This window comes from Hyperolius riggenbachi, chromosome 3 (genome assembly GCF_040937935.1).
Source record: "Hyperolius riggenbachi isolate aHypRig1 chromosome 3, aHypRig1.pri, whole genome shotgun sequence".
Taxonomy (NCBI): domain Eukaryota; kingdom Metazoa; phylum Chordata; class Amphibia; order Anura; family Hyperoliidae; genus Hyperolius; species Hyperolius riggenbachi.
The window spans coordinates 11,545,001-11,558,729 of NC_090648.1; the positions used below are offsets into that span (position 1 = coordinate 11,545,001).

At 49.3% G+C, this 13,729-nt stretch overlaps 1 protein-coding gene across 1 annotated transcript in view; it reads left to right on the top strand.

Annotated features, from left to right (window-relative positions):
- Positions 1–13,729, top strand: part of ZMYND15 (zinc finger MYND-type containing 15) — a 102,358-nt gene that overhangs the window by 46,807 nt on the left and 41,822 nt on the right. Inside the window, exon 9 of the mRNA XM_068272012.1 lies at positions 2,588–2,676. Within this exon, the coding sequence (XP_068128113.1) occupies positions 2,588–2,676 (89 nt within the window). The remainder of the gene's footprint in view (positions 1–2,587; positions 2,677–13,729) is intronic.

Consider the following 13,729-nt stretch of genomic DNA (forward strand, 5'->3'; position numbering starts at 1 on the left):
TCTCTGCACAGCGGTCTGACGTGGAATACTTCTTCTAATCTCCGCACCGCGGTCTGGCGTGGAATATGTCTTCTAATCTCCGCACCGCGGTCTGGCGTGGAATACGCCTTCTAATCTCTGCACCGTGGTCTGGCGTGGAATACGTCTTCTAATCTCCGCACCGCGGTCTGGTGTAGAATACGTCTTCTAGTCTCCGCACAGCGGTCTGGTGTAGAATACGTCTTCTAATCTCCGCGGTCTGGCGTGGAATACGTCTTCTAATCTCCGCACCGCGGTCTGGTGTAGAATACGTCTTCTAGTCTCCGCACAGCGGTCTGGTGTAGAATACGTCTTCTAATCTCCGCGGTCTGGCGTGGAATACGTCTTCTAATCTCCGCACCGCGGTCTGGCGTGGAATACGCCTTCTAATCTCTGCACCGTGGTCTGGCGTGGAATACGTCTTCTAATCTCCGCACCGCGGTCTGGTGTAGAATACGTCTTCTAGTCTCCGCACAGCGGTCTGGTGTAGAATACGTCTTCTAATCTCCGCGGTCTGGCGTGGAATACGTCTTCTAATCTCCGCACCGCGGTCTGGTGTAGAATACGTCTTCTAGTCTCCGCACAGCGGTCTGGTGTAGAATACGTCTTCTAATCTCCGCGGTCTGGCGTGGAATACGTCTTCTAATCTCCGCACCGTGGTCTGGTGTAGAATACGTCTTCTAATCTCCGCACCGCGGTCTGGTGTAGAATACGTCTTCTAGTCTCCGCACAGCGGTCTGGTGTAGAATACGTCTTCTAATCTCCGCGGTCTGGCGTGAAATACGTCTTCTAATCTCCGCACCGTGGTCTGGTGTGGAATACGTCTTCTAGTCTCCGCACCGCGGTCTGGTGTGGAATACGTCTTCTAATCTCCGCACCGTGGTCTGGTGTGGAATACGTCTTCTAGTCTCCGCACCGCGGTCTGGTGTGGAATACGTCTTCTAATCTCCGCACCGTGGTCTGGTGTGGAATACGTCTTCTAGTCTCCGCACTGCGGTTTGGTGTGGAATACGTCTTCTAATCTCCGCGGTCTGACGTGGAATACGTCTTCTAATCTCTGCACCGCGGTCTGGCGTGGAATACGTCTTCTAATCTCTGCACCGCGGTCTGGTGTGGAATACGTCTTCTAGTCTCTGCATTGCGGTCTGGTGTGGAATACGTCTTCTAATCTCCGCACCGCGGTCTGGCGTGGAATACGTCTTCTAATCTCCGCACCGCGGTCTGGCATGGAATACGTCAGCTAATCTCTTTACAGCGGTCTGGCGTAGAATACGTCTTCTAATCTCCGCACCGCGGTCTGGCATGGAATACGTCAGCTAATCTCTTTACAGCGGTCTGACGTGGAATACGTCTTCTATACTCCGCACCACGGTCTGGCGTGGAATACTGCTTCTAATCTCTGCACAGCGGTTTGACGTGGAATACTTCTTCTAATCTCCGCACCGCGGTCTGGCGTGGAATACGTCTTCTAATCTCTGCACAGCGGTCTGACGTGGAATACTTCTTCTAATCTCCGCACCGCGGTCTGGCGTGGAATATGTCTTCTAATCTCCGCACCGCGGTCTGGCGTGGAATACGCCTTCTAATCTCTGCACCGTGGTCTGGCGTGGAATACGTCTTCTAATCTCCGCACCGCGGTCTGGTGTAGAATACGTCTTCTAGTCTCCGCACAGCGGTCTGGTGTAGAATACGTCTTCTAATCTCCGCGGTCTGGCGTGGAATACGTCTTCTAATCTCCGCACCGTGGTCTGGTGTAGAATACGTCTTCTAATCTCCGCACCGCGGTCTGGTGTAGAATACGTCTTCTAGTCTCCGCACAGCGGTCTGGTGTAGAATACGTCTTCTAATCTCCGCGGTCTGGCGTGAAATACGTCTTCTAATCTCCGCACCGTGGTCTGGTGTGGAATACGTCTTCTAGTCTCCGCACCGCGGTCTGGTGTGGAATACGTCTTCTAATCTCCGCACCGTGGTCTGGTGTGGAATACGTCTTCTAGTCTCTGCACTGCGGTCTGGTGTGGAATACGTCTTCTAATCTCCGCACCGTGGTCTGGTGTGGAATACGTCTTCTAGTCTCCGCACTGCGGTCTGGTGTAGAATACGTCTTCTAATCTCCGCGGTCTGACGTGGAATACGTCTTCTAATCTCTGCACCGCGGTCTGGCGTGGAATACGTCTTCTAATCTCTGCACCGCGGTCTGGTGTGGAATACGTCTTCTAGTCTCTGCATTGCGGTCTGGTGTGGAATACGTCTTCTAATCTCCGCACCGCGGTCTGGCGTGGAATACGTCTTCTAATCTCCGCACCGCGGTCTGGTGTAGAATACGTCTTCTAATCTCCGTGGTCTGGCGTGGAATACGTCTTCTAGTCTCCGCACCGCGGTCTGGCGTGGAATACGTCTTCTAGTCTCCGCACTGTGGTCTGGTGTAGAATACGTCTTCTAATCTCCGCGGTCTGGCGTGGAATACGTCTTCTATACTGCACACCGCGATCCGGCGTACATCTAATTTGCACAGGTTGCAGTCTGGCGTGGAATACGTCATTTAATCTCCGCTCTCTTGGTTGTTCCGCAGTTCCGGATCTGAACGTGGTAAACAAGCGCTCGCTGAAGATCCACATTATAGAGGCCAGGATGGAGCTCAGGAACCTCCTGCTCTTCTGGGTAACCCACTTTTCTTAGATTTATTATCACTTTATTAACACTTTATGTTCTTCTCTTAAAGTATAAGGGCTCGATCACATCATGACGCGTTTCCGTGCACATTTGGAAGCGTGTATGATGTGCGACACGCAAGAAGAGTATAGACAGCCCTTCTGCCGTTCACATCAAATGCTCTGCGCAGCAGTACGATGCGCTATGATGCGCTTGCGTAATGCTGCCTGCGTTCTGCCCGCAAGCACAGAGCTGACCCATTCACTGTCAATGGATGGGATCAGCAGTGTAGTGGGTATCGGCGCAGATGGCGTGCGATCGTAGGTGTTGCGTTCCAATCGCACGGCTATCTGCTCTACATAGATGTGAACGAGGCCTTTACTCTAGTCAATTTTTTTTAGCCCAATTAGACCTTTGATCAGACAAAGGTCTTATCCATCATAATTCATAAATTGTAGTGAATTTACATATTTAAGATCGATATTATAATTCATTTTCCCAATCAATATTAAAGGGTAAAACCAATGGAAAGATGGATCTGCAATGTTGGTCTTTTTAGTCAGTTATAAAATAATCGATCAATATATCGATCATAATTTATATCAAATGACAATCGATATGGATCAAGTTTTGAAGGGAGGAGGTTTGGGTGTTTGAAGGGATAGGTTTGGGAAATGGGTGTGTCAGTGGGGGAAGGGGGGAGGGTGTGGGGAAGAGTCCTATAATTTTTCGGGGTATCTGCTGCTTGCTTATCCCTGAGCTGTGCTGCTACCGCTGATCCTCTGCTGTGCCCATGCTGAACTTTCTCGAACTTATGCTGGACGCTGTCCGACCTGTGCACGCTCAGGAGAGGTATATGGAAGGCTTCCACTGCGATGCCATGCTCTACCACCCCTCCCTGGCGATCCACCAACTCTCGCCCCCACACCGAGAATCCATGACCCACTCACTCCACTCACTGCCACGCGCACTACATACACCAGGGAGCAGCTCCTGCAGTGGGAACCACGTGGCCCCTCTCCCCCTGTAGCCAGACTCCTGCCCAAACTAGTCTGGAATCACATACGACAAATCCTGGATCCGGCCCTGGACCTCTGGGCAGGACATCGGTGTAGAGGCTGTCGGGCAGGAGCCCATGTGAGGCTTAAGATAGAGTGACCAGACGTCCCGGATTGCCCGGGACACGTCCCGGATTCGGGGTCCGCTGTCCCAGGCTTAATGAGGTCCCGGGAAACGTCCCGCTTTCAGCAGCGGGACGTCCCGGCCTCGGGACTCTGGCCACTCTCTCCTCAATGAACTGGCAGCGGCGTCTATAGACGCCGTGCCAGTTCATTGCCCGCAGCCCCGCTCCAGCCTCCTCTTCCGGTGTCTGTTTCCGACACCGGCAGGCGAGCAGGGCTACGGCAAGATGGCTGCCGAAGCCCTGTACTGGAGACCTATTTGTGTCACTAGTACAGGGCTTCGGGCGCCATCTTGCCGTAGCCCTGTCAGCGCGGGAGAGAAGAGCAGGAGGAGGAAGACGGTCCCGGGACGGAGCAGCGCGCCAGAGGCCGGACACTTCTGCCAGGTGAGTAAATGCTTTCTTTTCCAGGTGAAATGTTTGCCCGCATTGTTTCTTTTCCAGGTGAAATGTTTGCCCGCATTGTTTCTTTTCCAGGTGAAATGTTTGCCCGCATTGTTTCTTTTCCAGGTGAAATGTTTGCCCGCATTGTTTCTTTTCCAGGTGAAATGTTTGCCCGCATTGTTTCTTTTCCAGGTGAAATGTTTGCCCGCATTGTTTCTTTTCTGGTGAAATGTTTGCCCGCATTGTTTCTTTTCCAGGTGAAATGTTTGCCCGCATTGTTTCTTTTCCAGGTGAAATGTTTGCCCGCATTGTTTCTTTTCCAGGTGAAATGTTTGCCCGCATTGTTTCTTTTCCAGGTGAAATGTTTGCCCGCATTGTTTCTTTTCTGGTGAAATGTTTGCCCGCATTGTTTCTTTTCCAGGTGAAATGTTTGCCCGCATTGTTTCTTTTCTGGTGAAATGTTTGCCCGCATTGTTTCTTTTCCAGGTGAAATGTTTGCCCGCATTGTTTCTTTTCTGGTGAAATGTTTGCCCGCATTGTTTCTTTTCCAGGTGAAATGTTTGCCCGCATTGTTTCTTTTCTGGTGAAATGTTTGCCCGCATTGTTTCTTTTCTGGTGAAATGTTTGCCCGCATTGTTTCTTTTCTAGTGAAATGTTATTGTTTGCCCGCATTGTTTCTTTTCTGGCGAAATGTTTGCCCGCAGTGCGTTTATTTTGTACTGACATGTTGCCTATTGCGTTTATTTTCTGGTGTCCGGGGTAACTGTTACTGCATTTATTATTTAATGGTCATAGATGGCTATGTTTGCTGCTTTGTGGTTACGGTATACTATTAGCATCACACAGTTTCTGCACACCCATGATACAAAGTCTCGTTTGTCCACATCATGGCGTAAACACTGCTTTCTTATGCCTCGCTGTTACATCATTACGTTAGCTCCGCCCATACAATGTCATGGCCACGCCCATTTTTTCGGCGCGGCGCGCAGCACCCCTCCCCCAGTCTTCGCCGCTGCGTGCTCCTCACTCCTTCCCACTTTTAGCCGCGGCGCGCTGCGCGCGCCGCCCCCCACGCCCCCCCCCCCCCCCGTCCCAGGTTGGACCCACAAAAATATGGTCACTCTACTTAAGAGGAAAGGGCTACGATCAGCCATCCCCTCAGTCCTCCTGGCAAATGTGCATTCCCTTTATAACAAGCTGGATGAACTTCGCCTCCTCTGTGACACGTAGGGTTGCCACCTTGTGACTGAAAAAATACCGGCTTTGAGGTTTAGCCTGGGGGTGTGGCCTAAAAGTGGGAGGGGTTTATTATGACCATTTTTCAAAAATAGCACAAGAAACATGAATACAGCATAATTTTGTTATAGTAAACTCCAAGGCACCAGGAAAACTGGTTTACTATATCATCAAATGTCCTAAAAACAGCCCAGCATGCCCTGGTACATTCTCTGTTGCAAAGGACCAACATTGTCCTCCCATCGGAGGTAAAGTAGATGCACTGCGTACGAGAGATAACAGCGCCGGTAGACTTGGGCGTAGGATACAGCCGGTATATGGCTGATCCTGCTGCTGCACAAGTCCCGGCCGTGTTAATTACTATTCCCCCTCCAGGCCGACATGGATAGTGGGGGAATGATATAATTCGGCTTCCAGCAATCGCTGGAAGCCGAATTATTGTGTTTTAAAAGCTACTTCAGCTCTGTCTTCTGACGGCGCTGAAGTTACTCCCTGTGCGCTGCTATAGCCATAGTTCCTATTACGGCCTATGGCGGCGCCGGCTGTGCCCAAATCTCCTGCGCTGGCTTCAGCGTGTTCGGATGCACTTGCATATTTAGTGGACTACAAGGTTAAGTATACCTCAGGGCTGCATAGCCAAGCTGGAAAAAAAATCACTGGTACAGTATCCAGGGCTTCTTAACCACAGGCTTACACCCCTCTAGTGACCAGGCCATTTTTCGCAACATAGGGCTGTGCAGCTTTGTCAGCTTGCTGCACAGCCATACAACTCAGCACACAAACAAAATGCTCCCATAGACTTACAATGGAGATTGGCCGGGACCTGGAGAGGTAGTTTACTAAACCCAAATGTTTACTATAGCAGAGATTATAACAAGATTATACTATATATACAGAAATAGTTTAAAGACCACATGTAAGGGAGAGCCTCTGGATCCTAAGGAGGCTTCCCCCATCCAGGGCCGGCGCTACCATTAAGGCAAAGGAGGCAGCTGCCCTAGGGCCCCAGAGCTTGTAGGGGCCCCCAGTGGCTACAAGAGGAAAAAAAATTTCAAAATCGGCCTTATAGTTTTTGAGAAAATCGATTTTAAAGTTTCAAAGGAAAAAAAAACACATTTAAAAACCTGCCGACTTTAATGGTTAATAGCAAATCCACCTTAAATGCTAGAAACCCTAAATTTGCAGGGTATGTTAAGGAGATAATTAGGAATAAGAGGAAAAAACAATTTTTCAAAAATACCTTATAGTTTTTGAGAAAATCGATTTTAAAGTTTCAAAGGAAAAAAAGTATACTTTTAAATGCGGTAAATGTCACTTTTAGTAGCAAACCTAACGGTAGTGTAATTTTACATGCATCAAACGAAAGCGCAATCAATTTCCTGACGGGGTTTCCAGGGGGTCCATACGCAGCCGCAGCGCTTTGGCCAGGGATCGCTATACAGCCGCAATATGGCTGTATGAAGATCCCTGGCATGTTTTCCTATTTTCCCAAATTTTTTTTTTTTATGTTTAGAGTGTGTGAATTTAAAAAAAAAAAATTGTGGGGTCCCCCCTCCCGAAACTTTTTAACCCCTTGTCCCCCATGCAGGCTGGAATAGCCAGAATGTGGAGCTCCGACCGATTGGGGCTTCACACCCTGTTATACCAGCTGCAAAAAAGGTCTCTTAACCACCCTGGCGTTCTGATTAAATCGCCAGGGTGGCTGCGGGAGGGTTTTTTTTAAATAAAAAAAAAACTATTTCATGCAGCCAACTGAAAGTTGGCTGCATGAAAGCCCACTAGAGGGCGCTCCGGAGGCGATCTTCCGATCGCCTCCGGCGCCCAGAATAAACAAGGAAGGCCGCAATGAGCGGCCTTCCTTGTTTTGCTTATATCGTCGCCATAGCGACGAGCGGAGTGACGTCATCGACGTCAGCCGACGTCGTGACGTCAGCCGCCTCCGATCCAGCCCTTAGCGCTGGCCGGAACTTTTTGTTCCGGCTACGCTGGGCTCAGGCGGCTGGGGGGACCCTCTTTCGCCGCTGCTCGCGGCGAATCGCCGCAGAGCGGCGGCGATCAGGCAGCACACGCGGCTGGCAAAGTGCCGGCTGCGTGTGCTGCTTTTTATTTCATTAAAATCGGCCCAGCAGGGCCTGAGCGGCAGCCGCTGGCGGTGTTGGACGAGCTGAGCTCGTCCAGACCGCTCAGCTGGTTAATGCCGATTTTTGTTCCGGGGTATATGTTGGGGGGGCCCCCCAGGTTTATTTTGCCCTGGGGCCCCATTGTTGCTTAAACCGGCCCTGCCCCCATCTTACTCAGCATTTTACTCAGTGCTGGCAGCCCCGGAAAAAGACATGTAGCTGGTGCACTAGCGGCTTACTGCTCAGGCTCCAGCGGAAATAGCCGAGCCCCATCGTGACCACTATACAAAGTAAAGCGGACCTGTTCAGGCTCAGCTATTTACGCCAGAGTCCGAGGGAAAAGCCACTATTGCACCTGCGCACACCCCCAACAAGCAGACTTTAGGGGGTACTAGAGCTGGATCCCCTCTGCTGAGGATAGGGGAAGCCTCATTAGGATCCCCCTCCTGAGGGGAGTACCCCCAGGTGCACTTTTTTCCCTAAAGGTAAACTCTGAAGGTGCCCATTAATGACACACTTCCACAGCTGATCAATTATTTCCAATTACCCTGTAGTGTTCGGAAATGACCGTTGTGCCCATTAACGACTGAATTACTGAAAGCCAAGTTAATCAGATTAATGGAATCAACCTGTTTTTCGGATCAATCTCATAGAATTGGCTAGCGGGAATTCAGCCATTAACGGACTTCCGAGGCGAGGGAAAACAATCTATGTGTACTCACCTGGGGCTTCTTCTAACTTTTAGCAGCCATTTCCAGGGCTGTGGAGTCGGTCCAAAAATCCACCGACTCCGACTCCGACTCCTCAGTTTAGGATTCCACCGACTCCGACTCCACGACTCCGACTCCTCTAATTTGCATATTACAATTTTGTTGATTAAAAGTATGTAACATGAAATTCGTCTCTTAACTGCCAAGGCTTAGGAATTTTACAAGACAACTGAAGTGAGAAGGACATGTAGACTACTATATTTATTCCCTTTAGACTAAAACTAGTCCTTGGTAAGAGTACTTGTAAAAGGTACAAACCGGAACAAAGAACATCTATCAGGCCCTAGGCAATGTAAGTGTGGGTACATGTAAGAGTGATGTGCAGGTACTCTGCAGGGGAATGAGGAGATTGTAAACACACAACACCTCTGTGTTCAATGTGCACAGCATTCTCAGTGGATTCCCTGCAGCTCTGTGGGGAGTGCATATGTAGAGTATAGTACTACTGTGTAAGGGCTGGAACCCACAGGAGCGCTTTTGGCAGCGTTTTGGCAGCACTGCGATACGCTAGCAGTTTGCCAAAACGCTGGGCTAATGTTAATGGATGGGGCAACTTCCACAGGAGCGTTTGCGTTTCCCAGAAACGCAAACGCAGGACCTGCAGCATTTTGGGAGCGTTAGCGCTTCAATGTAAAGTATTGAAACGCTAGCAGAAACGCTCAGCAAAACCTAAACTGAGCGGTTTTGCTAGCGTTTTGCGGTTCAGCACACTGTAACAAAATTAAAAATAATTCACAGGACCAATCAGGATAAAAACGCAAAACGCAAAACGCTAGGCACCCGCTGGGGAAAAAAATACAATGTTGCAAAACACAACCCAAAACGCGCATGAATCCGCTTGCAAACCGCTCAGACAAAACGCTAGCGGTTGCGTTTTGCGTTTGCGGTTTTCAGTGGGTTCCAGGCCTTACAAAGTAAACCTGAGACAGATGAAATTAAAGTTTTATACATACCTGGGGCTTCCTCCAGCCGCCTTCAGGATAATCAGTCCCTCGTTGTCCTCCTCCGCCACCTGGATCTTCTGCTATGAGTCCAGGTACTTGAGCCAGTCAGGCGTAGTGCGCATGCACACACTCCGCCGCCAGGAGCATACTACACCTGTGCAGCACTATTGCGCAGGTGCAGAATGTTCCTGGCTGTGGGAGCGGCATGCGGCCGGACAGCGCTGACTGGCTGAATTACCAGGACTCATAGCAGAAGATCCGGGTGGTGAAGGACAGCGAGGGACTGATTAGCCTGAAGAGGGCTGGAGGAAGCCCAAGGTATGTATAAAACTTTACTTTTCATCCGTCTCAGGTACCCTTTAATTTGTAGTCACCAAACCAAATTTTAACAACATATCAAATTATTTGATTTCATCAGCAAAGGGAGTGCATACATTTGCATAAATCAGCATCAATGCAGAATTATTTCCATCTCGTTGACCATCTCTATTAGTGACACAGCCAGGGGCGTCGCTAGCCCTGTTTTAGGGGGGCACGTGCCCCCAATCTTTCCTGGGGTGCCACGGATCTCCGCCCGGCTGCCCCCTCTGTCAAGACAGCGGCTTCCTCCAGCCGCCGCCGCGCCGCGTCACTGACACTCGTCTCAGACCTCAGGATCAGGCGGCGAGCCGGCGACCAATCGTGCGGGCGCTAGGACCCAGCGCCCGCACTGATATGCGGAAGTGACATCACTTCCGCATATCGAGCGGGTGCGTCCAGCGCCCGCTCGTACATCTGGTCGGGTCGCCACTGATCCTGAGGTCTGCTGAGAGGTAGGGGGGGAGCGGCGGCGGCTAGAGGGGGGGCCTCCCTGTCACTCACTCACTCACTAAAGGGGCTCCCTGGCACGCACTCACTCCCTAAAGGGGCTCCCTGTCACTCACTCACTCCCTAAAGGGGCTCCCTGGCACGCACCCACTCCCTAAAGGGGCTCCCTGGCACGCACCCACTCCCTAAAGGGGCTCCCTGGCACGCACTCACTCCCTAAAGGGGCTCCCTGTCACTCACCCACTCCCTAAAGGGGCTCCCTGTCACTCACTCACTCCCTAAAGGGGCTCCCTGTCACTCACTCACTCCCTAAAGGGGCTCCCTGTCACTCACTCACTGCCTAAAGGGGCTCCCTGGCACTCACTCACTGCCTAAAGGGGCTTCCTGTCACTCACTCACTGCCTAAAGGGGCTCCCTGGCACTCACTCACTACCTAAAGGTGCTCCCTGTCACTCACTATCGGGGTCCCTGTCACTCACTACCTAACTGGAGGCGCCTGTCACTCACTAGCTAACCTGGGGGTCCCTGTCACTCACTACCTAACTTGGGGGGGCTACCATATTAAGGGGGCATTCTGCCTATTTATGTGAAATGCTGTCTATTTATGTGCCTCATGACTGCTGAATGTGTCTTGTTGGGAGCCTTATGATTTGTTGGGGGCCTCATGATTGCTGAATTTGTCTTGTTGGGGGCCTCATGATTTGTTGGGGGCCTCATGATTGCTGAATTTGTCTTGTTGGGGGCCTCATGATTGCTGAATTTGTCTTGTTGGGGGCCTCATGATTTGTTGGAGGCCTCATGATTGCTGAATTTGTCTTGTTGGGGGCCTCCTGATTTGTTGGGGGCCTCATGATTGCTGAATATGTCTTGTTGGGGGTCACATGATTGCTAACTGCGAGACTTTGGGAAAAGCTGAATCCTTATCATATGAGACAATAGCATTAAACCTACTTTTTTAGCGTTTTAAAACAGAAAATAAAACTGGGAGGTTCTAAAAAATTGAATACATTTTTCAGGAGTAGGATGGATGAAATTGTTTATCTTCACAGTTTATTTTCAACTTGGATTTTCCATAATGTTCATGTATGAGTTAAAACGTTTGTACAGTATTTAGTTTAAATTGCTGTTGCCACTTTGCGATAGATACCGGTAAGTGACTTTTGGGTTGCAGTTTGGGCACTCGGCCTCCAAAAGGTTCGCCACCACTGTCCTAATCTGATGTCCCACCATTGCTAGGTTCATGTAAATTTGTCTCCACCCGTTACCACACCTATATTCTGGTCCATGGCCCACCCATTTTTTGGTGCGGCGCGATAAGCACGCCGCACAACGTGATCGTCATATTTTTGGCACGCTAGCTGCAGTGTGCTGAATTCTGCTGCCTACAGTATGTACAGTATACGCTGTTCTCTAGTGCTTGCACTGTGTGCTGATTTACCTCCAGTGTGTACAGTGTAAGGTGTTACTCTGTGCCTTTATTGATTGTAAACCAGCTGTATTGTATGCTGATCCCTGCTACTTTCAGTATGTACAGTATTAGCTGTAAAGCCTGGTACACACATGCAATTTTGATTAGCCAATTTTAGCTCTGTTCATAAAATTCATTGTCTGTTGGCCCACTTACTGCACGGGGGTGGGAAATTTGGGGTCAGTGATTGACCAATCAAAATTTTATGTGCGTATACATCTTTGATTTATGCCTATACTGATTGTAAATGATCGAAATAAAGGACAGGGGGCTCCGTCCAATATTTCGATGGGCAGGCCCGTTATCCGTAGCTTACACCGCTGCTAAGTTCATGTACATTTGGCCCCACCCATGGCCACGCCCACTCACTGCATGGCCACGCCCATTTTTTGCCGCGGCGCATGTACCTCCCCGCCTGGTGCCCACAGGTGCCACTGATCTCCAAGGACCCTAGAAACGCCCCTGGACACAGCTACACATCAGGCTTTATTCTTACAGCATAGATGTTATTTAGTATATATAAGAGATTCCTGTGTAAGCAAGAAGTTTTAAATCAGGATGATACCATTTATTGGCTAACTACAAATGAATAAGATTCCTGTGTACACATCATATATACAGTCACAATCAGATATGTATATCTGACCTTAAAAATACGTGGACTGCTTTATTGAAGCAGCACAAGTAACTAATTTTGATTGGTTTATTTCATTTTTGTGGACTAAGCACAGCTATTACTGTATATATACTGTATATATACATTATTTTTAATGACTATTATCTGAGAAATAGAACATTTTATCATATTTTCTATTTTAATTACAGTTACAAATTCATTAGGAGTCGGAGTCGGTGCATTTTTTCCCGACTCCGACTCTAGGCACCCAAAATTGCCCGACTCCGACTCCACGACTCCGACTCCACAGCCCTGCCTTATACTGTGCCACCAACCCCCCCCCGCTGTTCCCCATTATAAAAACCGTCACGCAAGCGACACACAGATTGTCGCTAGATGGCTGTTTACATTGATGCTGCCACTCTCTATGGCTCCCCGTATATCATGGCTCTCCGCCTTGTCCATAGTCCATACCTGACTTGAGTCCTGGGATGGGCTGTCTGAGGGCAGAGGAGGTGTGGCCTGTGAGATGGAAAGGCTGCCAGGCTTAATACAGTCAGAAGGAGGCGGAGCTATGCAAATCATTTGGTCTGTCCCATGATGAGGCATTGCGCTGGCCAACTTTGATTATGAGGAGCCTTATTTTGTAATTAACGTTACATATTTAGATGCAGAACTTTGCTAATGAATCTATGTAGCCAGACTATTGTAAAATTATAGTCTTTGTGTGGGGTATGTTGTTGTCACCATAAGTTGAATGATAAATGCGACTTTGACTTTATAAACAAATTGAGCCTATTTATATACATGTGGATGTGTGAGGGGGTCTCAGCTGTTCCTGATGACAAGGTGTACTATCTCTGATGTATACCAGCTCTTCCTACCAAAGTCCAGCCGGGTTGTAATAATTCATAATCTTCAGTATTGAGGGCAGAGGTATGTACACCCAGGTTGTCGGGGACCACATCCACCATTTTGTTATACTGTCAAATAATAGACGTAGGGCTCGTTTCCACTATAGCGAATCCGCATGCGGATTCGCACAGCCAATACAAGTGGATGGGACTGTTTCCACTTGTGCGTCGTGCGGGAGCGTTTTGGTGTGCGGGGGAAATCTGCACGGCAGAGCCGTCAGATTTCGCGTGCGGCTGGAATGCGTGCGATTCGCCCGCAATGCTTTTAATAGGGAAATCGCATGCGGCTTTGTCATGCGTTTTTTCCCGCGATTTCGCATGGAATGTAATGTAAATTTACACAGGCAGTGACATGATTAAAATCGCCTATTACTTAGCCATGCGAAATCGCAGGGAAAAACGCATGCAGAAACGCATCCGCATGCGATTTCGTCCGCGGTGGAATCCAGGCGATTCCGCACCGCAATAGTGGAAACGAGCCCTAAGTAGAGTATACCAGCGTAGTGGGTATAGGCATACTGTAAGGGCCCATTTCACCTTGTGCAATGCGAGTTTGTTATCGAAAATGCAGAAGCGAATTTGCGCACGTTTTCGCAAATGTTAGTAAGTTTGCGAATTTTAAC